This window comes from Coregonus clupeaformis, chromosome 15 (genome assembly GCF_020615455.1).
Source record: "Coregonus clupeaformis isolate EN_2021a chromosome 15, ASM2061545v1, whole genome shotgun sequence".
NCBI lineage: Eukaryota > Metazoa > Chordata > Actinopteri > Salmoniformes > Salmonidae > Coregonus > Coregonus clupeaformis.
Genome location: NC_059206.1, coordinates 52,160,306 through 52,187,062, shown reverse-complemented (window position 1 = coordinate 52,187,062; position 26,757 = coordinate 52,160,306). Strand labels below are relative to the sequence as shown.

The 26,757-nt window shown below is 41.3% G+C and overlaps 1 protein-coding gene across 2 annotated transcripts; it reads right to left on the bottom strand.

Annotated features, from left to right (window-relative positions):
• Positions 1 to 1,686: 1,686 nt before the first annotated feature.
• On the bottom strand, positions 1,687 to 26,757 carry rcl1 (RNA terminal phosphate cyclase-like 1). Of its 2 annotated transcripts, XR_006003410.1 has the most exons (10): positions 26,582 to 26,757; positions 26,023 to 26,094; positions 24,963 to 25,138; positions 15,896 to 15,970; positions 15,538 to 15,662; positions 15,168 to 15,293; positions 11,724 to 11,880; positions 5,861 to 5,964; positions 2,274 to 2,341; positions 1,687 to 1,857 (listed from the first exon to the last, which is right to left on the bottom strand). XR_006003410.1 is itself a non-coding variant. In XM_041899024.1 (9 exons), exons 1-9 carry the CDS (start codon positions 26,709 to 26,711, stop codon positions 1,704 to 1,706), a joined length of 1,119 nt encoding a protein of 372 aa, XP_041754958.1. In that variant the 5' UTR covers positions 26,712 to 26,757; the 3' UTR covers positions 1,687 to 1,703. The 2 variants fall into 2 exon arrangements, 1 of the variants encoding a protein (XP_041754958.1); XM_041899024.1 differs by lacking the exon at positions 2,274 to 2,341.

The following is a 26,757-nucleotide window of genomic DNA, read 5'->3' as shown; positions in this document are numbered from 1 at the left end:
ATTGGAACAGTGTTTAGGGCGTTTGTCATTGGTGCTGGTGGCCTGGGGTCGAGACCCACTAGGGGAGTCACCCTACTTTCTTAGCAACTAAGTGTACAAAACATTATGAACACCTGCTCTTTCCATGACATAGAAAGCTATGATATCTTATTGATTTCACTTGCCTTGATACAATTGAGACATGGATTGAGCATGTATGCCATTCAGAGGGCGAATGGGCAAGACAAAATAATTAAAGTGCCTTTAAACGGGGTATGGTAGTAGGTGCCAGGCGCACCGGTTTGTGTCAAGAACTGCAACACTGCTGGGTTTTTCACACTCAACAGTTTCCCATGTGTATCAAGAATGGTCCACCACCCAAAGGACATCCAGCCAACTTGACACAACTGTGGGAAGCATTGGAGTCAACATGGGCCAGCATCCCTGTGGAACGCTTGACACCTTATAGAGTGCGTGCCCCGACAAATTGAGGCTGTTCGGGGGGGGGGGGCAAATGGGGGAGGTGCAACTAAAAATTAAGGTGTTCTTAATGTTTTGTACACCGTGTATGTTAATGTGATTATTTGGCAACAGTTACAACACACCTATCTGATCAAATTTAAATGATTTGTCAATGATGCATGTTTGTTCTACATGGTATATGTGGTGTAGATTTAAAGAAAGACAATAGTTATCTTTGAGATGCTCAGCTATATAAGAATGAATACTGATAATTTACGAATGTAGTGGAAATGTGGTCAAAATTCATTCTCAAGAGAAAATCCTACAGATTCCCATCTTTCAATGAGAAACTTATTTTAATTAGATCCCTTGCCTTTACAACTATACAAAAACACTTAAATTACAAATAGTTACACATCATACATGTTTTTGTTTATACTGAACTGTTTATCAATGATTAACATACTGCAAGTCCTTTATACTGCAAAACTTAGTTTATACATTGTTTAAATCTACTTAAGAGTATGCAAATTGGCTTGTACCAGTAGTGATGTGTAAAGTTGTAGTGACATGTTTTGGGGATTTAGAGATATCTCTTATTTTGAATGCTAGAAAGTGAACAAATGTATTTAATATATTGTATAGATCAATAAAAACAAAGGCTATTAAAATACCTATGATTTTTTATTGTATAATGTCTGTCCCTCAGTTGTATGTAATTGGGGTTACCGCCTTGAAATTCAAAGATATACAAGTTCCTTGAGCATTCTCACCAGTGGCAAATTTATCGGCGGGGTCTATATTACAGAAACCCTTTTAGTACGTCATAAATTTGAGGATTCCATTGATAATTTGGTGTGTTTAAATCCAAAAAGTGTCACTTGGTGTTACTCAATTTAAATGAAGGGAAATAACATTGTGAGCAAAATTATTAATCATATCACTTCAGTAAATAAATTTTAAAGGGTTAATAATTACCTTAGATTTGAGCACGTGACCTCCATTTACAAAAATCCTCAATAACATAAAATGTCTTATTGGTGTTACCATCATTGGTGTTACTACTCCTACTGGTGGCACAATGTTATCCTAATGGCACAAATTATTTAAAGTCATTAAGATTACATTTTAGTTGATTTAGAATGGGAAGATGTGCCCAAATATATTTAAATAAAAATCTAGAAAAAATAATTTATCCAAACTGCCATTCCCAAATGCCACCGCAATTAAAGAACGACCCAGGTAGAAAAATACTGTAGTCTTTATTTGATTGATTTGCTGATGTTGGTATAGCCGGCTCCAACACAGGTCATCAGTACTTTGTCTCCTCCTTTCCTCTCGTCCTCCGATGGTTTCTGAGTCTCGATCTTGAACATCATCTGGAAGAAGTCTCTCATGTGTCTGAGGAACTCAATCCTGAGAGGAGAGCGAGAGTTCAGGTGGGTGGGTTGGCTACTCAAATACAGCAGTCCAACACGTGACAGGCTAACCTCATGGAGATTATTCGTTATTTTACAACAGAGTAAAATACAAAACACCAGAGCATCCTAGAAAAAGGCTCTAAAGGCCAGAGGGGACATCAAACAATGTGGAATACTGAGAAGCACTGACCCCTGACTAGGGTTGCAGAATTCCAAGAACTTTCAATAAATTCCCTGGTTTTCCCGAAATCCCTGTTGGAGGATTCCCGAAATCAGGAGGGAATAAGCAGGAAATCTGGAATCCTCCAATCAGGATTTCTGGAATTCCGGAACAAAACATTCCCGAAATTTTGCAACCCTACCCCTGACCCTGTGTGATGTCAGAGTAGATGACCGGGGACAAGCACTGACCGAGGACAGTGTGTGCTTTGGGATGCCTTCAAAACACCAAACAGCAGCTCAAAGGTCTTTATGATCACCTATACACAACAACATATACACACACAATCAGGAAATGGATGGACCGTCCAATCATACTGTAGAACATCAATACTGAGAACTCAGAATCTGAAAATGGACGATCCACACTCACAGAAACCAATAAAAACTGTTAATAGCAAGAAGAAGAAAAAATGAGAGAGAGCCCAGAGAGCTGTGGTCCTGGCTAACTGCCTCGGAAGGTGCTCAGAGAACCATTGAGATGGCACTGCCAATCTTCAGTTATCATAGTACTGTACTTGACAGGGACACAGCACCGGTACCATGATAACTGAAAATGGACAGTTCATAGTCTGACTCTGAGAGGACTGGAACCCATTCATATTGACAATAACATCTTCTGTTCGTGGGAGTTTTTTTAAAGATCCCCGACGCTCGTTCTGAATGTTAAAATCCATCGCTTGCGGTACGGTTTTGGAAACATAAGGAACGTATCTTTCATATCAGCGAGAAACATTTTGAAAAAAAAAAGGTTAAATTACTACACACCTTTATAGGGTTAGGGTTAGGGCCAGGACGATACCAATATTGCGATACTCGTTAGTATCGTGGCAAGGAAACAAAACACGAAGCGGATTTAACTTCTTTAGGAAAACAGCCCTAATGTTGGAAACAAACATCATTATGCTGTCATTATTTTCCAAGCTATAGCACACAGTATTTTACATACAGCAGGTTATTAAAGGACCAAAGAATTTGGTCTGCTTCACGTTTCTCATTTTAGCCATGGAAAGAATTGTTGATTAGCTATCTAGCTTGCTTTGAACACCTGTGTGTAAGCGTGACTGGGGAGGAAGTGTATTTCGTCAACTGAAGGCACACACAACTTGTGGATCTGTGCAAAACTGTGACAGAAAGTGTATATTTTTTATTTGAAAGATTATTTCTCACTGATATGAAAGGTAAGGGGCATATCAGCATATGTTTCAGAAAAACCGGTTTGAAAGCGAGGATTGACATTTCTAAACGGTAAAACATTGTCGGAAATGTAGTTCACATGGAGCCAACCGTGGGCGAATGTAACCGGTAAAAACCCTACGTACGGAGAAGGGTTTTCGAGCGCTAAGAGGAGTGATGAAACCGCTGTTCCCGACTGAGCCACATGATCACTGCCATGCTATCAAGGGATAAAATGTCAAAACACATGGAGAAACACACACCGACTTGTGCAAATGTCACCACACACCAACTTACAGTATACAGTTGAAGTCGGAAGTTTACATACACTTAGGTTGGAGTCATTAAAACTCGTTTTTCAACCACTCCACAAATTTCTTGTTAACAAACTATAGTTTGGGCAATTCGGTTAGGACATCTACTTTGTGCATGACACAAGTCATTTTTCCAACAGATTATTTCACTTATAATTCACTGTATCACAATTCCAGTGGTCAGAAGTTTACATACATTAAGTTGACTGTGCCTTTAAAGAGCTTGGAAAATTCCAGAAAATGATGTCATGGCTTTAGAAGCTTCTGATAGGCTAATTGACATCATTTGAGTCAATTGGAGGTGTACCTGTGCCTCTTTGCTTGACATCATGCGAAAATGAAAAGAAATCAGCCAAGACCTCAGAAAAAAAATTGTAGACCTCCACAAGTATGGTTCATCCTTGGGAGCAATTTCCAAACGCCTGAAGGTACCACGTTCATCTGTACAAACAATAGTATTCAAGTATAAACACCATGGGACCACGCAGCCGTCATACCGCTCAGGAAAGAGATGTGTTCTGTCTCCTAGAGATGAACGTACTTTGGTGCGAAAAGTGCAAATCAATTCCAGAACAACAGCAAAGGACCTTGTGAAGATGCTGGAGGAAACAGGTACAGAAGTATCTATATCCACAGTAAAATGAGTCCTATATCGACATAACCTGAAAGGCCGCTCAGCAAGGAAGAAGCCACTGCTCCAAAACCGCCATAAAAAAGCCAGACTATGGTTTGCAACTGCACATGGGGACAAAGATCGTACTTTTGGAGAAATGTCCTCTGGTCTGAAAAATAGAACTGTTTGGCCATAATGACCATTGTTATGTTTGGAGGAGGAAGGGGAATGCTTGCAAGCCGAAGAACACCATCCCAACCGTGAAGCATCATGCTGTGGGGGTGCTTTGCTGCAGGAGGGACTGGTGCACTTTACAAAATAGATGGCATCATGAGGAAGGAAAATTATGTGGATATATTGAAGCAACATCTCAAGACATCAGTCAGGAAGTTAAAGCTTGGTCAAAAATGGGTCTTCCAAATGGACAATGACCCCAAGCATACTTCCAAAGTTGTGGCAAAATGGCTTAAGGACAATAAAGTCAATGTATTGGAGTGGCCATCAAAAAGCCCTGACCTCAATCCTATAGAAAATGTGTGGGCAGAACCGAAAAGAGCAAGGAGGCCTACAAACCTGACTCAGTTACACCAGCTCTGTTAGGAGGAATGGGCCAAAATTCACCCAACTTACTGTGGGAAGCTTGTGGAAGGCTACCTGAAACGTTAGTCCCAAGTTAAACAATTTAAAGGCAATGCTACCAAATACTAATTGAGTGTATGTAAACTTCTGACCCACTGGGAATGTGATGAAAGAAATAAAAGCTGAAATAAATCATTCTCTCTACTATTATTCTGACATTTCACATTCTTAAAATAAAGTGGTGATCCTAACTGACCTAAGACAGGGAATGTTTACTAGGATTAAATGTCAGGAATTGTGAAAAACTGAGTTTAAATGTATTTGGCTAAGGTGTATGTAAACTTTCGACTTCAACTGTATGTAGAAACACACAAATGTTAGACAGAACGATACCAGTTATTTACCTTTATGGCTTAGTCTTAACTTTCTCTATTACAGATATGGTCAAATATATTGCACCCTTGCACGATTCACTATTTCTTCTAAAATATATTGAAATGTTAAAAAAAGTTCACGTGTTTTTGTTTTATATTTTTAAGAAATCCTAACAAACATTTAGTATTTTCACTTTAAAGTAAAAATGTCCTGGACTAAATCATTAAACATTTTAATTAATTTGGTTGGAGGCAAATTCTTGTTTACTGTGTAATTTCTCTCACCTGTGGTAAGTTGCAGGTGTCTACAGGGTAAAAAATAGCCATTCAACCAGTTTTGAAAAGAGAAATCAGAAAATGTCGCTCCATTCTAAAGTGCAAGGGTGCCGACATTTTTACCGCATCTGTAGGATATTAATGGATTGTATTTAATTTCTCAAAATGTTCTCATTAAATACAACATTAAAACAAATGTAGTAATAAAACATTCTTTTGAAGTTCGTAGAAGAATCAGAAGTATTCACCCTAAATGTTTTGCACAAATCGACAAACCAAAGATTCAACAAAAATGTGGCCAATGGTTTATCGGAAATGACAACTTGTTTGCGTTCCACTGTCAGGTTACTCGCAGTTTGTTTGACCTGCTATGGGAACTTTGGATTGCAGGTCCTGCCAAGCAGCGTACTGTAAAAAAGAAAATACATAAATAAATAAATAACTTACGTGTATGGAGAGAGGTGGCCGAGCAGCGCTTTAGACACATCTTGTTGACCCAAGGTCATGTACACGAGAGCCAGGCTTTGATTGGCTGAGTCGATACAGCCGCCCTGAAAAAGAGTGAGCAGAGTGGGGGGTGTCAGTGCGTCAGAAACAACATCAACATAACACAACGTCGTCACAAGGGGAGAGGTCACATAAAGCTCAATCCCCTCGAAGAAAAGAAGACTGCATGTGGCATCATGGCCTCACTTAGAACATAACAAAAAGCAGATTAGACTGATCATTCTGTTATACAAAACTAAAATTCGACATAACCCAACTAGGAATATGAACAATCAAATCAAATGATATTTGTCACATGCGCCGAATACAACAGGTTAACCTTACAGTTAAATGCTTACTTACAAGCCCTTAACCAACAATGCCGTTTAAAAAAAGAATATCCCCCCAAAAAAACTATACAAAATAAAAGTAACAAATAATTAAAGGGCAGCAGTAAAATAACAATAGCGAGGCCATATACAGGGGGTACCGGTACCGAGTCAATGTACGGGGGCACCGGTTAGTTGAGGTAATATGTACATGTAGGTTGAGTTATTAAAGTGACTATGCATAGCTAATAAACAGAGTAGCAGCAGCTTAAAGGGGGGGGCAATGCAAATAGTCTGGGTAGCCATTTGATTATATGTTCAGGAGTCTTATGGCTTGGGGGAGAAGCTGTTTAGAAACCTCTTGGACCTAGACTTGGCGCTCTGGTACCGCTTGCCATGCGGTAGCAGAGAGAACAGTCTATGACTAGGGTGGCTGGAGTCTTTGACAATTTTTAAGGCCTTCCTCTGACACCGCCTGGTATAGAGGTCCTGGATGGCAGGAAGCTTGGCCCCAGTGATGTACTGGGCCGTACGCACTACCCTCTGGAGTGCCTTGCAGTTGCCATACCAGGCAGTGATGCAACCAGTCAGGATGCTCTCGATGGTGCAGCTGTAGAACCTTTTGATGATCTGAGGACCCATGCCAAATCTTTTCAGTCTCCTTAGGGGGAATAGGTTTTGTTGTGCCCTCTTCACGACTATGTTGGTGTGCTTGGACCATGTTAGTTTGTTGGTGATGTGGACACCAAGGAACTTTATGCTCTCAAGCTGCTCCACTAATGGTAGTGACAACAAGTACAGCAACTCTAATATTGAAGTGTTTGTGTACTCAAATACTTTCCAGACAGACAGGGTTACAGTCCAATCATGTATGTCAATTCCCTTGTAGCTTTGACATATGCCATTTTAGTACAGTTGGGCGATATTGCGATAGCATCGTCTATCGACGATAATTGACAGCCATCGTCGATGGTGACGACATCGTGATGTGACAGACGATGGTTTGAACTTGACTGGCATTGCACAGTAAAAGTCTCGCAGGGCACAGCAGGGCTGCCCAACCCTAAAATAAAATGGTTGCCCAACCCAACATCTTAGATTTACTGAATAGCAGACGGTAGCCTGGTAGACAGAGAGTCTGGCTGTGTGCATCACGTGCCATGTGAGCATGCAGTGTCAGTGGCCTTCTTTATGCCCAACATCTGCTCATCATCATGAATATGATTCAATCACTTAATCAGTTTTTGAAATAACTAAGGCAACATTGTCTCCAGTCATTCCGTGTTCCACAATACTACTGGGATTCCAAACAATTCACTGTTCATTGTCCGACTGTCTGACCCGATGATCTGTTTAGGAAAGGTATGTCCTCACTCCTGATGAAAATGTAACAGAATAAGGACATAAGCTAAATGTTTAAATCATATCATAAAGCACCTAGACCTACCATTTAAAACAGAAATGTTTCACAATTCAAACAGTAACATTGCATCATTAGTAGGGCTGTGGTGGTCATTAAATTTTGTCAGCCGGTGATTGTCAAGCAAATAAATGCCGGTCTCACGGTAATTAACCGTTAATTAACATAAACAGGTTTAACATCTCCTGGCTTCCACACATAGCCTACAAGTCACTAATGCAGACCTTTGGAACATCTACATAAAAAAAAGTCTAATAAATCCATGTAATATAGCCTACACCATCACAATAAATCCATTATTTATTTGAGACAGGTCTAAAGAAACATGATATGAAGAAAATGTTTTCTATTTCAGAAGAACAGAATAGCGTACTCTGAGTTGTCCTTATGTTAGGCCCTGATCTGGCTATGCCATATGGCTGTGGGCTACACTAGTTCATTTAGAAGAAAAGGTTTGCTCAGAATTCCGTGGCATTCTTTTTTATTATTTTATAGCATTAAGAATAGAATTGAACATAGCTGAATAAAATAGAAAGGATATTTTCTCCAAACGATTCCCAATGAAGGGTGCACATGCGGCTATTCTGTGATGAGCGATTAACAAAGAAACAGGTCCTCCTATATGCTTAATTTAGAGTTATTTATGCAACTTTACCTGTGATACAAACGTTGGGCTATACAGTGCATTCGGAAAGTATTCAGACCCATTGACTTTTTCCACATTTTGTTACGTTACAGCCATACTCTAAAATTGATTAAATTGTTGTTTCCCCTCAATCTACACACAATACCCAATAATGACAAAGCAAAAACTGGTTTTTAGAAATATTAGCAAATGTATAAAAAATAAAACACACGGAAATATCACATTTACATAAGTATTCAGACCCTTTACTCAGTACTTTGTTGAAGTACCTTTGGCAGCAATTACACCCTAGAATATTCTTGGGTACGACGCTACAAGCTTGGTACACCTGTATTTGGGGAGTTTCTCCCATTCTTCTCTGCAGATCCTCTCAAGCTCTGTCAGGTTGAATGGGGAGCGTCGCTGCACAGCTATTTTCAGATCTCTCCAGAGATGTTCGATCGGGTTCAAGTCCGGGCTCTGGTTGGGCCACTCAAGGACATTCAGAGACTTGTCCCGAAGCCACTCTGCGTTGTCTTGGCTGTGTGCTTAGGGTCGTTGTCCTGTTGGAAGGTGAACCTTCGCCCCAGTCTGAGGTCCTGAGTGCTCTGGAGCAGGTTTTCATCAAGGGTCTCTCTGTACTTTGCTCCTTCATCTTTGCCTCGATCCTGACTAGTCTCCCAGTCCCTGCCGCTGAAAAACATCCCAACAAGAATACAGATGCTGCCACCACCATGCTTCACCGTAGGGACGGTATTGGCCAGGTGATGAGCGGTGCCTGGTTTCCTCCAGACGTGACGCTTGGCATTCAGGTCAAAGAGTTCAATCTTGGTTTCATCAGACCAGAGAATCTTGTTTCTCATGGTCTGAGAGTCCTTTAGGTGCCTATTGGCAAACTTCAAGCAGGCTGTCATGTGCCTTTTACTGAGGAGTGGCTTCCATCTGGCCACTCTACCATAAAGGCCTGATTGGTGGAGTGCTGCAGAGATGGTTGTCCTTCAGGAAGGTTCTCCCATCTCCACAGAAGAACTCTGGAGCTCTGTCAGAGTGACCATCGGGTTCTTGGTCAACTCCCTGACCAAGGCCCTTCTCCCCCAATGTGTTCCCCAACTCATAAAATATTTTTGAAAAAAGCTCAGGGGGGGCCTCCCGAGTGGCGCAGCGGTGTAAAGCACTGCATTTTTTGCAATTTTTTTTTGCAATTTTTTTTTGCAATTACTTGTTAAATAAAATCTCTTTATCTGAGCAATTGTATTAGCATAAAATAATATAATTTCCCAAATTTTTTGAGCATCCAATATAGCTCAGTATTTTTTATTATACAGTCATTTTTGCTCATCTTTATCAACTGTGTCAATCATTTCTGACCCCAGAGTATTTGGCATCTCATGAACTGGTGGAAAATAACTGCTCAAATGTAATTATCCCACATTGAAAGCCATTGTAACCTAGGTCCAGAAAATACCTTGAATGATTTAGCCTAATATTTTGAAGAAGCCAAAGGGAGTTTATATTCCCCTGTCCAAGATGCGTAGGCGTAGCCTGCCTCTGAACAGAATATGAACTCTAAAAGTCTGACATTATGCATAGAAAACCGCCGAAGCGCAAGAAGACATTCTGACTTTAAGGTAACATATGGTTGAGTTACTGGACGAATACTATCAAATAATCCAAAACCAAAAAGATCAAGTTTACTTCATTTCATATTTAACAATTTGCCAAATCCATTGTATTGATATGAAGTCAACTCTAAAGACATTAATAACTCTAAAAATATAAAAAGACCACTACTTACATCAGCTCCCCTTGTCCCTCATCTCACCAGGCGCTCCAAAACATATCTTGTTTACTACGACCACTACGCTAGCTGCCTGCCTGCCAGTACTACTGATTAGCCACTGAACAAACACAGAAGTGCACCACATCCTCAAAAAGAAACTCCAGCACCCTTATATGCTTCAAACAACCATTCACAGGAGACACCAGTGACTCTTCTATCTCCTATCTCCTAGTCTTCCCCTTCCCTCCTCTCGGCCAATGAGGAGATTGAAGCAGTCTCTCTCCACGGGCCTAGCTTAGTAGATAAGGGAGCAACAATATTCGGCATTCAAAACAAATCATAAAATTCTCCTGGCTAACTTGATTCACATGCTCTTATGAAAGGGGGTGACCAGTGGGAGTCAGGAGGAGTAAAGTGAAGACACAGACTCAGCGGCTAATTTAATATTTTTTGATAAAGTGAGTGAGAGGGGGGTTGTGCATTTTGCATCACATCGTGATTATATTACCACTTATAGATAACATTCACAATGACATAGCGTTAACTTCCATTTATAATCCATGGCGTTAGCCAACCACTTAACCAACATTAACACTTCTAGCATTCCGCTAGTGATTAAAGATGAGGAACATATTTCTTCACAAAACTATCAACTATAAACACTCTCTCTCTCTATACATAAAGCACTGCAGTGTAATGTTGTCTAGATTGGTACAGTCACTTTATAGACAGACTGACATCCTTACAGTCTTAAAATGTCTAACTTTAACACTTCACAGGGCTTCATTGTGTCTCTGACTCGTGTGAGACAACTAACCAGGCACTGGTAATCTCATACAACTCAGGGCTCATATTCACAAAGCGTCTTGAAGGAGTGCTGATCTAGGATCAGTTTTGTCTTTTAAATCATAATGAATAAGAGGGGGAACCTGATCCAAGATCACCACTGCTACTCTGCGACGCTTTGTAAATACGGGCCCAGATGTCCGCAGCACATTAGAGCCTGTCAGACACATAAGGGTCTGTAACACAGTTGAGGGCTTGACTCAATCACAACATGTAAACAAACAGCGTCCTGCCTGTTTACCCACATTCCCCTGTAATGATGAGCTGAGTCTGAGCTCTATCTGAGAGATGGCTGTCTCTCTCTGTGCACCACTGATGGTAAATACCACACACTGAGAATGGCAAACATTTCATCTTAAACATATGGTGATTTGAATGTGTGAATTAACAAGCCCGGACACTTAATGTCTGGTACGTACTGTACAGTACTCAACAGCTGTAATGACATTTATACATGATAGTCCAGGTCTCCCTTGGGAAAAAGGTATTCTGACCTCCATGGGACTTCATGGTTAAATAAAGGTTAAATAAATAGTACATTCAAAGTCAATAAGAGCTTAAACTTGACTTGAGAGGGCTACAACTCGATTTAAAACGCGTATGACAGGAGTCCAGTGTGGCTCAATTGGTAGAGCATGGCGCTTGCAACGCCAGGGTTGTGTGTTCGATTCCCAGGGGGGACCAGAACAAAAAATGTATGCACTCACTACTCTAAGTAGCTCAGGATAAGAGCGTCAGCTAAATTACTAAAACATGTACTTTTTTAAAAGTGCACCACACCCTGTGGCTTGGGTTTCGATTGATGGTATGTGTGTGTCACCTACCCTGTAGATCTCCTCCAGCAGTAGCTTGGCACAGTTTCTTCCCAGGTCCTCAGGCAGCACAGGGTCTCCCTGCCCCTGGGGGGTGGACACCTGCTCTGCACTAAGGAACGTCCCGTTCAGGGTTTCAGCCACCAAGGTCAGGCCAAAGCCTGGAGACCTGAGGGAGAGAAATCAGCCATGACAGAACGGTTTTCAGGGGAAACACAGGGAAACAACCTTATCAATAAGTGTTTGCGTCACTAAGTGAAATACTAGCTACTATTTGCTACTCGAAACAGTACCCTTGAACCTTGAAGTAGGCTAGAACAACTGTTGTTAGTGTGATCAATAGTGCTGAGCGATTAACCAAAATTGTGATTTTTTCATTTTTAAAACAACTAAATTTGTCCGACATCTGTTCCATTATTGGAATTCCATTTCGTTCCATCTTTTTCTCAGTGCAATGCGCAGTTTCTCTACAGATAAATCAGATCCAACAGGCCAATTTTCTACGTAGTTAAGCACAGAAAACGTGGTCATTATTTACAATGACCATAAACTATTGCGTGCCTGCTTGTCCAGTCTGAGACAGAAGAGCCAGAAGAATGCATGATCGAGAGCAGTTGCTTCATGAGGTGCATCTACCTGAAAACACATGATCTAAGACTGATAGTTGGTATTCAGCAGTCATAAAAGTATGCCTTATTTACGTTGAAGAACTACTAAAACAGTGATTTTGTCACAGCATAGGCAGCAGCTCTATAGAGATGAGATGATGACTTGGAATGAAATAATAAAGTCATCAAATAGGCCTAAAACAAATGTAATATACACAACTAAAACATTTTAGTAAAGTAATGTGAATAAATGATGGTTAATAAGTGATAAGCAGTAATGGGCAGTCACTACGATCATGGGACTTTTATTAATTGTTTTATTCTGTATTGTTACAGCATTCAACCCACAATGCATTTAAGGTTAAAAAAAATTATATATATATAAATATAACCAAAATCAAATAATCAAACTGACCTCAAAAAGCACTAATCACTCAGCACTAGTGATCAACATGACTGATGACAAATGTTTCCCTACGATAAATAGTATAATGACGTGACCAACAGAAAATACTATGCGTGCATACAAGTAACGGACATTTATCATTAAGAGCTTCATTGAAACATGCAACAATAGCAAGCCAATCACCTCACACCAATTTATATATACAAAAGTATGTGGACACCCCTTCAAATTAGTGGATTTGTCTATTTTAGCCACACCCGTCGCTGACAGGTGTATAAAATCGAGCACACAGCTATGCAATCTCCATAAACAAACAATGGCAGTAGAATGGCCTTACTCAACGTGGCACTGCGTCGTCCAGGGTAGGGGAGGGAATGGCCGGCAGGGATGTAGCTCAGTTGATAGAGCATGGCGTTTGCAACGCCAGGGTTGTGGGTTGGATTCCCACAGGGGGCCAGTATAAAAAATAAAAATAAAATATATATATATATTCACTAACTGTAAGTCGCTCTGGATAAGAGCGTCTGCTAAATGACTAAAATGTAAATGTAAATGTAATGAAACCTTTCAAACAAGTCCGTTCGTAAAATTTCTGCCCTGCTAGAGCTGTCCCGGTCAACTGTAAGTGCTGTTATTGTGAAGTGGAAACGTCTAGGGACAACAACAGCCGCAAAGTGGTAGGCCATACAAGCTCACAGAACGGGACTGCCGAGTGCTGAAGTGCGTAGCGCCTAAACATCGTCTGTCCTCGGTTGCAACACTCACTAGCGCATTCCAAACTGCCTCAAAGTAATGTCAGCACAAGAACTGTTCGTCGGGAGCTTCATGAAATGGGTTTCCATGGCCCGAGCAGCCGCACACAAGTCTAAGATCACCAAGCGCAATGCCAAATGTCGGCAGGAGTGGTGTAAACTCGCCGCCATTCGACTCTGGAGCAGTGGAAACATGTTCTCTGGAGCGATTAATAGCGCTTCACCATCTGGCCATCTGACGGACGAATCTGGGTTTGGCGTATGCCAGGAAAACACTACCTGCCCCAATGCATAGTGCCAACTGTAAAGTTTGGTGGAGGAGGAATAATGGTCTGTTTTTCATGGTTTGGGCTAGGCCCCTTAGTTACAGTGAAGGGAAATCTTAACGCTACAGCATACAATGACATTCTGGAAGAACTTGACTGGCCTGCACATAGCCCTGACCTCAACCCCCTCAAACACCTTTGGGATGAATTGGAATGCCGACTGCGAGCCAGGAAATCGGCCAACATCAGTGCCCGACCTCACTAATGCTCGTGGCTGAATGGAAGCAAGTCCCCGCAGCAATATTCCAACATCTAGTAGAAAGCCTTCCCAGAAGAGTGGAGGCTGTTAAAGCAGCAAGGGGGGACCAACTCCATATTAATACCCATGATTTTGGAATGAGCCGGTGTCCACATACTTTTGGTCATGTAGTGTATATTATTGAACAACTACTGTAATGATGCAGGCAATGTAAAACATTTGCCAAAATGCAATTCACTGGAAAACACTGTTCTAAATAGCACACCTGATGCGAGTGGTTCCATATGTGACAGCGATGAAAAGCTCAGTTAGGAACTTAGAGGGTGAATCTAAAGAGGCAACAACTAGGATGGGTTGCTAATATGACTAGGATTGTGCCTTTGGCTTCTGGACAACGAAAGAAAGTTGATCTGAAAACCAATAGAACAGGAGAGAAATGTCTCATAATATATGAAGTAAAACATCCAGGTTTCAAACAATGAAGTATGTGTTTTCAAAATGCATGTTGCCTCTAATTGCAAGGTGTCGGGTAATGTGCTGATAGCCTGCCAAACGTATTGCCTATGCACTCGAATGGCGAATGGAGGACGGGCTTCAATTAGGAGTTGAGAAATAAAGATAGTAGCAATAGAAAGCTGGGATCCTCTTTTTCATCAAGGCCATCAAATTTATTTTTAACACGCAACTGCATTTCGAATTGTTGCGCAATTACGGGGCTTATAAGAACAAGTTTCACTCCAGCAGCAATCAGCTGCAGCACTCCCTGTCCGACAGGTGATATTATTCCACTCAAACTATGCTCTGTATGGTGTGCGTGTGATAAATAAGATACACAGTCCAATTTAATTCCACTAAATTATGCAAATTAACCTATCGACCGATAAGCATGACCGGTCAAATTTTGGTCCGCCAGCTAACCGATTAACATCCCTAGTTAAGTACAGTTTGCCTGCCTGTTTTCTTGGAAAGTAAATCTTCCAGCTTTTCCTAAGTATTTCCCCATCTAGTGGCCAAAGTTACAGCATCAGAGAAAGACCATGGTTGTGTTCATCAGGCAACAAACAGAAGAAAACAGACTGAAACGGAGAGGGTTTACCTGCACTTCTTTTCTCGTTTTCCTAAGCTGTGGACTAATGAATATGACACAGGCTGAGACACTACTTACTTTCCAGACTTGTCCCCCTTCATGTGGTCTGTGTAGATGTAGATATCAGGAATGAATTTGTTCAGTATGCTTCTGGCAGAGTCCACTATTCTGTTGGCCATCTGTGGAGAGACTCTAACAGAGTATCTGTATGACCAATGTCAAGGTGTGTAACAATTTCTGTTGTCTCTGTATAACGGATCAATAAAGTTGTGTTATATGAGCCAGGTAAAGCAAGAAGGTGGCAATGACAGAGAAATACAAGTATGTAAACGAAGACTGAAACATGTCATACATACAATAACTGCCATACATTTTGCTGGTGTCAAGACTCTCGACAACATCATAAGAGAAAGGACAAAACATTGAATTAAGAGAATGAAAAAGATACGCTATTCCTCTGATCCGCTTGATCTTGCCGGGGTCTGACAGTTGGACGGGACGGAGAGTCTTGCGAACGGGACACGTAAACAGTACCTCGCCTCCCCCACCTGGAGCCATCCCCCTTTTCACTACCTGGACACAGGAAACACAATCATCTTTATTTAACCAGGTAAGTTCATTCAGAATAAATTCTTCCAACGTCCTGGCAAGTTGCAAAAAAAACGCTCTAAAACCTTATACCAATAACACATTCCACCACATACCAACGAAGAGTACCAGACAAAGATAGCAGTTATTCTGTATATCATATGAAGACGGGTAAACCCCTACACAGTAATGCTAGGAATGTGCTCTGAAAGCCTCACCTTCAGTTCCAGCCCCTCTCCATCAATCCCAAACTTCTTCATCACAGGAATGGCCGTATATTTCAGTTGGTCAACCTGGAAGAAAGGGCGAGATAAGAGGTTTGGTTTTCCACTTATACAACCTTTACAAACATGTTTCCATTCAGCATGTGTGACAGAGTGGAAATCACAACCCTCTGCATCATAACAATTTAAAGGGCAATTCTGCCACTATTCCAACTCGGTGTCTTACAAAAAAAGAAAATGCAGCCCCCTCCCCAACGTTACAAATATATGCACATTACCCTCCCCTTGTACTGTAAATGTTTTGGGCACAGCTTCCCCCCTCATTGAATTAACTGAAAAATATTGTTTACAACCACAAATAACAATAACGTGAATATCGACTTTGCCACTTCAGCATGCTTTTGTGGCACAGTCAATGCCACGCAGGGCCAGAAGGTTGAGGGATCGCTGACCACCATGGACAAGCTCACTCTCCCTGCCTGTTTCATTATTCTACGATCAAAACCAGCTGCAGACAATGATCAGCTAGGGGGAAATCATATTTGGTATATTTTGATGCTACAGTTGAAGTCGGAAGTTTACATACACTTTAGGTTGGCGTCATTAAAACTCGTTTTTCAACCACTCCACAAATTTCTTGTTAACAAACTATAGATTTGGCAAGTCGGTTAGGACATCTACTTTGTGCATGACACAAGTAATTTTTCCAACAATTGTTTACAGACAGATTATTTCACTTATAATTCACTGTATCACAATTCCAGTGGGTCAGAAGTTTACATAAACTAAGTTGACAGTGCCTTTAAACAGCTTGGAAAATTCAAGAAAATGTCATGGCTTTAGAAGCTTCTGATAGGCTAATTGACATAATTTGAGTCAATTGGAGGTGTACCTGTGGATGTATTTCAAGGCCTACCTTCAAACTCAGTGCCTCTTTGCTTGACATCATGGAAAAATCAAAAGAAATCAGCCAAGACCTCAGAAAATAAATTGTAGACCTCCACAAGTCTGGTTCATCCTTGGGAGCAATTTCCAAACGCCTGAAGGTACCACGTTCATCTGTACAAAAAATAGTACGCAAGTATAAACACCATGGGACCACGCAGCCGTCATACCGCTCAGGAAGGAGACGCGTTCTGTATACTAGAGTTTAACGTACTTTGGTGCGAAAAGTGCAAATCAATCCCAGAACAACAGCAAAGGACCTTGTGAAGATGCTCTAGGAAACAGGTACAAAAGTATCTATATCCACAGTAAAACGGGTCCTATATCGACATAACCTGAAAGGCCGCTCAGCAAGGAAGAAGACACTGCTCCAAAACCGCCATAAAAAAGCCAGACTACGGTTTGCAACTGCACATGGGGACAAACATCGTACCTTTTGGAGAAATGTCCTCTGGTCTGATGAAACAAAAATATAACTATTTGCCCAAAAAAAGGGGGTGCTTGCAAGCCGAAGAACACCATCCCAACCGTGAAGCACGGAGGTGGCAGCATCATGCTGTGAGGGTGCTGCAGGAGGGACTGGTTCGCTTCACAAAATAGATGGCATCATGAGGAAGGAAAATTGTGTGGATATATTGAAGCAACATCAAGACATCAGTCAGGAAGTTAAAGCTTGGTCACAAATGGTTCTTCCAGATGGACAATGACCCCAAGCATACTTCCAAAGTTGTGGCAAAACCGCTTAAGGACAACAAAGTCAAGGTATTGCAGTGGCCATCACAAAGCCCTGACCTCAATCCTATAGATAATTTGTGGGCAGAACTGAAAAAGCGTGTGCGAGCAAGGAGGCCTACAAACCTGTCTCAGTTACACCAGCTCTGTTAGGAGGAATGGGCCAAAATTCACCCAACTTATTGTGGGAAGCTTGTGGAAGGCTACCCGAAACGTTTGACCCAAGTTAAACAATTTAAAGGCAATGCTACCAAATACTAATTGAGTGCATGTAAAAACTTCTGACCCACTGGGAATGTGATGAAAGAAATAAAAGCTGAAATAAATTATTCTCAACACTATTATTCTGACATTTCACATTCTTAAAATAAAGTGGTGATCCTAACTGACCTAAGACAGGGAATGCATTTTTACTAGGATTAAATGTCAAGAATTGTGAAAAACTGAGTTTAAATGTATTTTCCTAAGGTGTATGTAAACTTCCGACTTCAACTGTATATTTCTAATTATATAAAATATATGCAACAAATATTCCACCAACAGGTTTCTGTGCCAATGCACCACACAACCAGGGTTTCAGTTACCCGGTAATATCCGGCTTTTGTCCAGTTTTGTTGTTGTTGAAAAGCCAATAAATAAAATTGACACCGGCCAATTGTCCGGGAGAAGAAGAAAAATCTCATTGCGAAATAATGCTTTTTTGCCTATTCATTTATGGAAATACCATTCGATGGAAATACATTTGACTGGTCATGCATATTGGTCTATAGGTTAATTTGCATTATTTAGTGGAATTAAATTGGCGCGTGTGCACAGTTATTCGTTATGTATCTTATTTATCACAAGCGTACAGCATACAGATACAGCGCCTTTGAATGGAAAATCTGGCAGACAGTTGGATGACCGGTCAAAGCAATCTTTCCCCAGGCGGAGCTAGTCTTTTCCCAGTTGTCTTGAATGCACTGAATTCTGAGAGTTCCCAGTTGTTTTGAACACGGCATCAAACGGCAGGCTTCATCAGCGCGTCACACACGACTTTGCAATGAGCTGGAGGCGGTACGCATTTTGAAAACATATACTTAATTGTTTGAAACCTGAACGTTTTAATACATATTATGAGGCATGTCTTACTTGCTTCAAAGTAGCCTATTAGATCTCCTCTATTTCAACATTTCTAATGGATATTTTCATCTCTGTCACATGAAACCGCTCACATGTGCAGTGCCCTTTTGACAAGTGTTTTCCCGCTAATTGCATTATTGAACAAACATTCACACATAGCCTACTGCCTTGTGCACATTGCAAATAATAGTTTATCATCATTTTAAGCTAAACGTTCTGATCTGTTGCATCAGACATCGCTTTAAAAAAAATTAAAAAAGATGTAGCCTAGGCCTACTGGTTGTATGAATTTGGGATCCTTCGTCCCACAACTGTCCCAGAGTCTGTTTAGAATAGGCTATTTCTTTATCGACAAGCTGACCAATATAATAGGTAGCCTAAACTTTTCTATTATAGTAGATTGACATAGGCTAGTGTTGTCGGCTGAGGAAAAGTAAATGTGGACAGTTATTCTAACATGTTCAAAGTGCACATCACAATTTCGCTAAGAAGGACTACACATCGTTTTATCCTCAACTTGCATGTTCTGTTAATATGAATTACCATATCTAAATGGGATTTCTGTCATTCTGAGCACCGTAGGTGGACACCTTAATCAGGTTACGCACCCAATGCATATGAGTCCGGTATATTCCTCAAATGTATGGTAAATTAAAATGTTGCCGGACCGGCACCACATTTTCCTAACATAAACCCAGCACACAACCAATAAGCAAAGTATACCAACTTCGGGCACTTCAACATCATGGCTTGCATTTTCATCACCACAATCAAATAGCCTATAGGCAGTTTTCCATTGACCCAGGTTTATTTGACAAAAGCAATGTCGCAAAAAAAAATCTTTGCCACATGTATAATGGAAACGGCAGATATAGGACACATTTTCTAAAGATCAACAACATTTGTATTAATTGGCTAACCTTATTTATGACAAATTAAGTGTTTCGAATAAATTATGATTGCCAAATAAGTTTGAAGGTACGCAGGGCATGTGATGTCATCACGTAACTATAAGCTCCACTCCACTTTTAATTCTAAATGCCTACTGCTTGCAAAATCAATTTTTTTCCAACTATAAAAATAAGGCTTCTTTACAGAACAAGGATTGTCCTGACCTACAGTGAGGGAAAAAAGTATTTGATCCCCTGCTGATTTTGTACATTTGCTCACTGACAAATAAATGATCAGTCTATAATTTTAATGGTAGGTTTATTTGAACAGTGAGAGAGAATAACAACAAAATAATCCAGAAAAACGCATGTAAAAATTGTTATGAATTGATTTGCATTTTAATGGAGGGAAATAAGTATTTGACCCCCTCTCAATCAGAAAGATTTCTGGCTCCCAGGTGTCTTTTATACAGGTAACGAGCTGAGATTAGGAGCACACTCTTAATGGGAGTGCTCCTAATCTCAGTTTGTTACCTGTATAAAAGAAACCTGTCCACAGAAGCAATCAATCAATCAGATTCTAAACTCTCCACCATGGCCAAGACCAAAGAGCTCTCCAAGGATGTCAGGGACAAGATTGTAGACCTACACAAGGCTGGAATGGGCAACAAGACCATCGCCAAGCAGCTTGGTGAGAAGGTGACAACAGTTGGTGCGATTATTCGCAAATGGAAGAAACACAAAAGACCTGTCAATCTCCCTTGGCCTGGGGCTCCATGCAAGATCTCCCCTCGTGGAGTTGCAATGATCATGAGAACGGTGAGGAATCAGCCCAGAACTACACCTGAGGATCTTGTCAATGATCTCAAGGCAGCTGGGACCATAGTCACCAAGAAAACAATTGGTAACACACTACGTTGTGAATGACTGAAATCCTGCAGCGCCTGCAAGGTCCCCCTGCTCAAGAAATCACATATACAGGGCCGTCTGAAGTTTGCCAATGAACATCTGAATGATTCAGAGGAGAACTGGGTGAAAGTGTTGTGGTCAGATGAGACCAAAATGGAACTCTTTGGCATCAACTCAACTCACCATGTTTGGAGGAAGAGGAATGCTGCCTATGACCCCAAGAACACAATCCCCACTGTCAAACACGGAGGTGGAAACATTATGCTTTGGGGGGGGGGTTCTGCTAAGGGACAGGACAACTTCACCGCATCAAAGGGACGATGGACGGGGCCATGTACCGTCAAATCTTGGGTGAGAACCTCCTTCCCTCAGCCAGGGCATTGAAAATGGGTCGTGGATGGGTATTCCAGCATGACAATGACCCAAAACACACGGCCAAGGCAACAAAGGAGTGGCTCAAGAAGAAGCACATTAAGGTCCTGGAGTGGCCTAGCCAGTCTCCAGACCTTAATCCCATAGAAAGTCTGTGGAGGGGAGCTGAAGGTTTGAGTTGCCAAACGTCAGCCTCGAAACCTTAATGACTTGGAGAAGATCTGCAAAGAGGAGTGGGACAAAATCCCTCCTGAGATGTGTGCAAACCTGGTGGCCAACTACAAGAAACGTCTGACCTCTGTGATTGCCAACAAGGGTTTTGCCACCAAGTACTAAGTCATGTTTTGCCCACTTATTTCCCTCATTAAAATGCAAATCAATTTATAACATTTTTTTACATGCCTTTTTCTGGATTTTTTTGTTGTTATTCTGTCTCTCACTGTTCAAATAAACCTACCATTAAAATTATAGACTGATCATGTCTTTGTCGGTGGGCAAACGTACAAAATCAGCAGGGGATCAAATACTTTTTTCCCCTCACTGTAACTTTCAAGAACGCCCGAAATGCTTCGCCTTGCTTTTCTGGTTGGCCGGCAAGTTTCACCATCCAATTAGTCAGATCTAAAGGAGTGCAAGTTTCACCATGGCACGGCCGTGGCGATACATCGGCACGAGAATTATTAGAATATGGCAACTATTAGTCAATTATTGCATTCTATCGATGCTGGCTTTCACAGGCTACCCGAGGCATGAAACAAGGTAGGTGGTAGGGCATATAGGCTGTCACCAATTTATTAATGCGCAATTGGCCTAAATAGGTGATGGAAATACTTCAACCACTACATTTTGATTCGACACTAAGTTTTTAAGCGAAAACTTTAAGTGTGATGTCATTACGTCCAGCTGTTTTTATCGACACAAGATAGTTAAATGGAAACGCAACCTAGCAGGCAATTACATTTTACATTTAAGTCATTTAGCAGACGCTCTTATCCAGAGCGACTTACAGTTAGTGCATATAATTTTTTTTTTAATGTTTCATACTGGCCCCCCATGGAATTGAACCCACAACCCTGGCGTTGCAAACGCCATGCTCTACCAACTGAGCTACATCCCTGCCGGCCATTCCCTCCCCTACACTGGACGACGCTGGGCCAATTGTGCGCCGCCCCATGGGTCTCCCGGTCGCGGCCGGCTACGACAGAGCCTGGATTCGAACCAGGATCTCTAGTGGCACAGCTAACACTGCGATGCAGTGCCTTGAGACCACTGCGATGCAGTGCCTTAGACCACTGCGCCACTCGGGAGTGTATTGTTGTAATTGTTGCATCTATTTTCAATGCGAACTTTCTAAAATGTCTACAAAAAAGAAAATCACTGGACAAGTTAATGGAAACATAGCAGTATTGTGATACTCGTTAATATCATGGCAATATTTAATACATGTTACTTCTTTAGGAAAACGACCCTAATGTTGGAAACAACCATCATTATTTTGTCATCCAGTCACATTTATTATTTTCCAAACTATAGCACACAATATCTTCCATAAAGAAGGTTTTTAAAAGACCATAGCGTTTGATCTGCTTCATGTTTTCATTTTTGCCATGGAAAAAATATTGCGATACTGGTATCGTCACAGCCCTAAAACATAGCTGCTGTCAATCTCGACAAACAGAACATACATCCCTCCCTACCTTGTACCCAGTATCGAAAGGCTTGGCTTGACAATCTCTGAAAGTCATTCAACTTTCTGGTGCTTCGTAAAAAATGTCTCTTTCCATTCATCAAATGGCCGGTGCACAGTTTGGATGTCCAGGTCCTGAGGCAGCAAAGCATCCCCAAACCATCACACCACCACCACCATGCTTGACCTTTGGTATGATGTTCTTACTGTGGAATGCAGTGTTTGGTTTTCGCCAGGCATAATGGGACCCATCTCGTCCAAAAAGTTGACTCAAGTTTGCCAAAAAGCACCTGGATGATCATCAAGACTCTTGGAAGAATGTTCTATGGACAGATGATTCAAAAGTATAACTTTTTGGACGACATGGTTCCAGTAATGCCTGGCGAAAACCAAACTCTGCATTCCACAGTAAGAACATCATACCAAAGGTCAAGCATGGTGGTGGTGGTGTGATGGTTTGGGGATGCTTTGCTGCCTCAGGACCTGGACGACTTGCCTTAATAGAAGGAACCATGAATTCTGCTCTGTATCAGAGAATTCTACAGGAGAATGTCAGACCATCCGTCTGTGAGCTGAAGCTGAAGCGCAGCTGGGTCATGCAGCAAGACAATGATCCAAAACACACAATCAAGTCTACATGTAAATTGCTAAAAAGCAACAAATTTGAAGTTTTGGAATGGCCTAGTCAAAGTCCAGACCTAATCCCAATTGAGATGTTGTGGCAGGACTTGAAACAAGCAGTTCATGCTTGAAAACCCACACGTCACTGAATTAAAGCAGTTCTGCATGGAAGAGTGGGCCAAAATTCCTCCACAGCGACGTGAGAGATTGATCAACGTGGCACAACCAGTTATTGAGTGTAAGGGGGCAATTACTTTTTCACACGGGGGAATTGGGTGTTGCATAACTTTGTTTATGAAATAAATGAAATAAATATGTAATTGTTGTATTATTTGTTCACTTATGTTCCCTTTATCTAATATTAGGTTTTGGTTGAAGATCTGATAACATTCGGTATCACAAATATGCAAAGGTAGAGAAAATTAGAAAGGGGGCAAATACTTTTTCATAGCACTGTATATGTTATGTATATATATATATATATATATATATATATATATATATATAAAAACACAATAAAATAACAATAACGAGGCTATATACAGGGGGTACCGGTACCGAGTCAATGTGCGGGGGTACAGGTTAGTCGAGGTAATTTGTACATGTACTGTAGGGGTAAAGTGACTATGCATAGATAATAAACAGCGAGTAGCAGCAGTGTAAAAACAAAGTATGAGGCCAAGATTGGGAAATTAGCCAGGACACAGAGGTTAACACCCCTAATCTTACAATAAGTGCCATGGGATATTTAGTGACCACAGAAAGTCAGGACACCCGTTTAACGTCCCATCTGAAAGACGGCGCCCTACACAGGGCACTGTCATGGGGATATTTCTTTTTTTGACCCGAGGAAAGACTGCCTCCTACTGGCACTCTAACACCACTTCCAGCAGCATCTGGTCTCCCATCCAGGGACTGACCAGGACCAACCATGCTTAGCTTCAGAAGCAATCCAGCAGTGGGATGCAGGGGGTATGCTGCTGGAAAGGATGACTTGAGAGAATGATGATCCGCAACAGACAGCGCATCTCAGTATCTGAAGTAAAAATACAGCCAGACTGGCCTGCTACTGTGCCTTTCTAGACCTTACAAACTATCCAGAGTAGACCCACAACTGATCCAAATGGAATTAAACATTCAAATCACAGGGCTTTTGTCCGTTATTCAAATGACATTTTCACTGCAGTTTACAGCCTAAAGTAGAATGCTGTACTCACTTGAAAACAATCATGCAATTATTCCTTGTACTGTGGTGTTGTAGGCTACTATAGTCTAGCTAGGATAATTGTATTGTCCCTAAACAAGATCAATAGGGGAGCTTTTTCAGCTGTGTGTCTCACGTCTTCACTGTTCTTTCATGCGCAATGACGCACCTGGCCTCTCCGCTGCCTATCAGCTATTAGTCTTTGTTCTTGTGGATTTATATAGAAAATTGCTGCAGCTTTGAATTATTGTATGTGTGGTATAGTTAACGTGCGGAAAAGCGTAGTGCATAAGGGAAGTACCAAAACACCTTGATCTGCAAGCAGATGAGGATATTTGGCTAGGATGGAAGAAATTATATAGTAAAACCTGCAAAAAGGTGACTGTAAATCAGGGAAAAAACACACTACCTTTCCCTGTGCCCAATAAAAATAAAAAATACTGCCCAAAGCAAATAAATATTTTTTACAATAGACAACCCTCCCCTATTTTGTACCACCCCCCCACCCCAGTAATTGTTTTACTGCCCCTTAGCCATCCGCTACACATGTATATATAAGAAAGGGAACATGGGTCTAACCGAGGGGTCTGTAGGGTCATTGGTGACCCCCTTCAGCACAGCCTTCAGAGGGTTCTTCATGAAGGGAGCCAGCATGAGTAGAGCTTCCAGGTAGTAACCCACAGACCGCTGGGTGTTACACTCATGTTCCACCACACCACCATACAGCAGGCCTGGCTGGTAGAACAGCACCGTACCTACAGGGCAGAGAGAGGAGAGGTTGGTTTTCAGTGGGGATTTTTATTTTATTTTTACAACTGGATGGTCGTACATACAGTTGTCCAATGAAAACACAGATTTTTGTTTTCTGTTGCATGATGTCTTGCTACGATGTGCCCTTATGAACATGGCCCAGGACAGGGATATCAGTCTGTGCCGCCTGGCCTCTGGGTCTAGGAGTTGAAAAATGTACGCAGAAATGCCTAGTGACATCATCAAAAGCGGACATTTGGTGCATGTAAACAAATGCAACTACACCCACGTTAGCATGTGCATATCATGCCTTGCAAATGCTGTGTTTCAACATCTATGACACTGTTGGGGGCGCCGCAGCACCAAGGTCTCCAAAACATGTGGAAACATTTCCCAACATAAAAAACATTCAAGAGCTAAACTGCAACATTCATGTTACAACAAGCAAAAATCAGGTTCAGGATTACAAAATATGACCTATGTTTTGGTAATACCATGTTCATTGGCCCAGCGTCGTCCGGGTTTGGCCGGTGTAGGCCGTCATTGTAAATAAGAATTTGTTCTTAACTGACTTGCCTAGTTAAATAAAGGTAAAATAAATAAAAGAAAATATCATTGAAGGGCTGATGAGTTCCTTCCTGTTATCCCACTGTCAACCGTGATAGATCAATAGCTTGCCCCTTCAAACACAAGAGATGACCTGTGTGTGTGTGTGAGGACGAGTGAAGTGTGCATGTGTTGTGTCATACTGCGGTCCTGCCAAGGTCAGTTTGGTGTACATGCATGCATCATGCATTCAAACGGTAAACAAACTAACCCAATTACATTGAAATTCAATAGTGAGCATGACATATGCTGTGGTTTGTGTATTCATCCTCCCGTGGTTTACCTGTTTGGTTGATTTCTATTCTGGTCCCATTGGTTACCTTGTCCAGAAGCCTGATGAAGCTGGCTTCAAAATCTAGAAAAAAATAAGTCAATAAAAGTGTAGCTCCACCCCAATAACAACCACACCCTTATATATGTATTAGGCATATGCAGCATTTACTTGACTGTATACAAAGAGTTATGGGATCATTTGCAGAATTAAGGATGTGTGTTTATAGAAGCATGATCTTCTATAGAGGAGTGTTAGTCTTTGGTTGAACGCAAATGCCAGCTGGTAGGGGTAGTGACTGCTATTTACCTAGATAACAAAAAATCCTCAAAAAGGATCACATGAATATGCATTGTTATGTAGCTATGTTCCTAATGTATCCTACATTAGATGTTGTCCAATAACTTAGCTGGTTGACTAATGTCTATGGTATTTGTGCCAAAAAGCAACAATTCAGTCTACATGTGCGTGCTGGAATGGGTGAACTTTAACTGCGTAGTAACAGCTAGCTAGGTAATGCTAGCCATATATAATAATGCGACGCCACATGGGTGTTTTGTAGTCCACTTACCTCTAAGTCCTGGGTTATCATCTTTAGATCGTATGTTTCGGATTTTGACTCTTTTGCCACTTAGAGTTGATAACACTAGTCGTTGTCTGAAAAAATTACAACCATCGTAGGTGAGCCCCTGGCTTGCCATGCTGTTGTTATTTCCACACGTGTTTTCGATATGGGGAGGCGAGAGG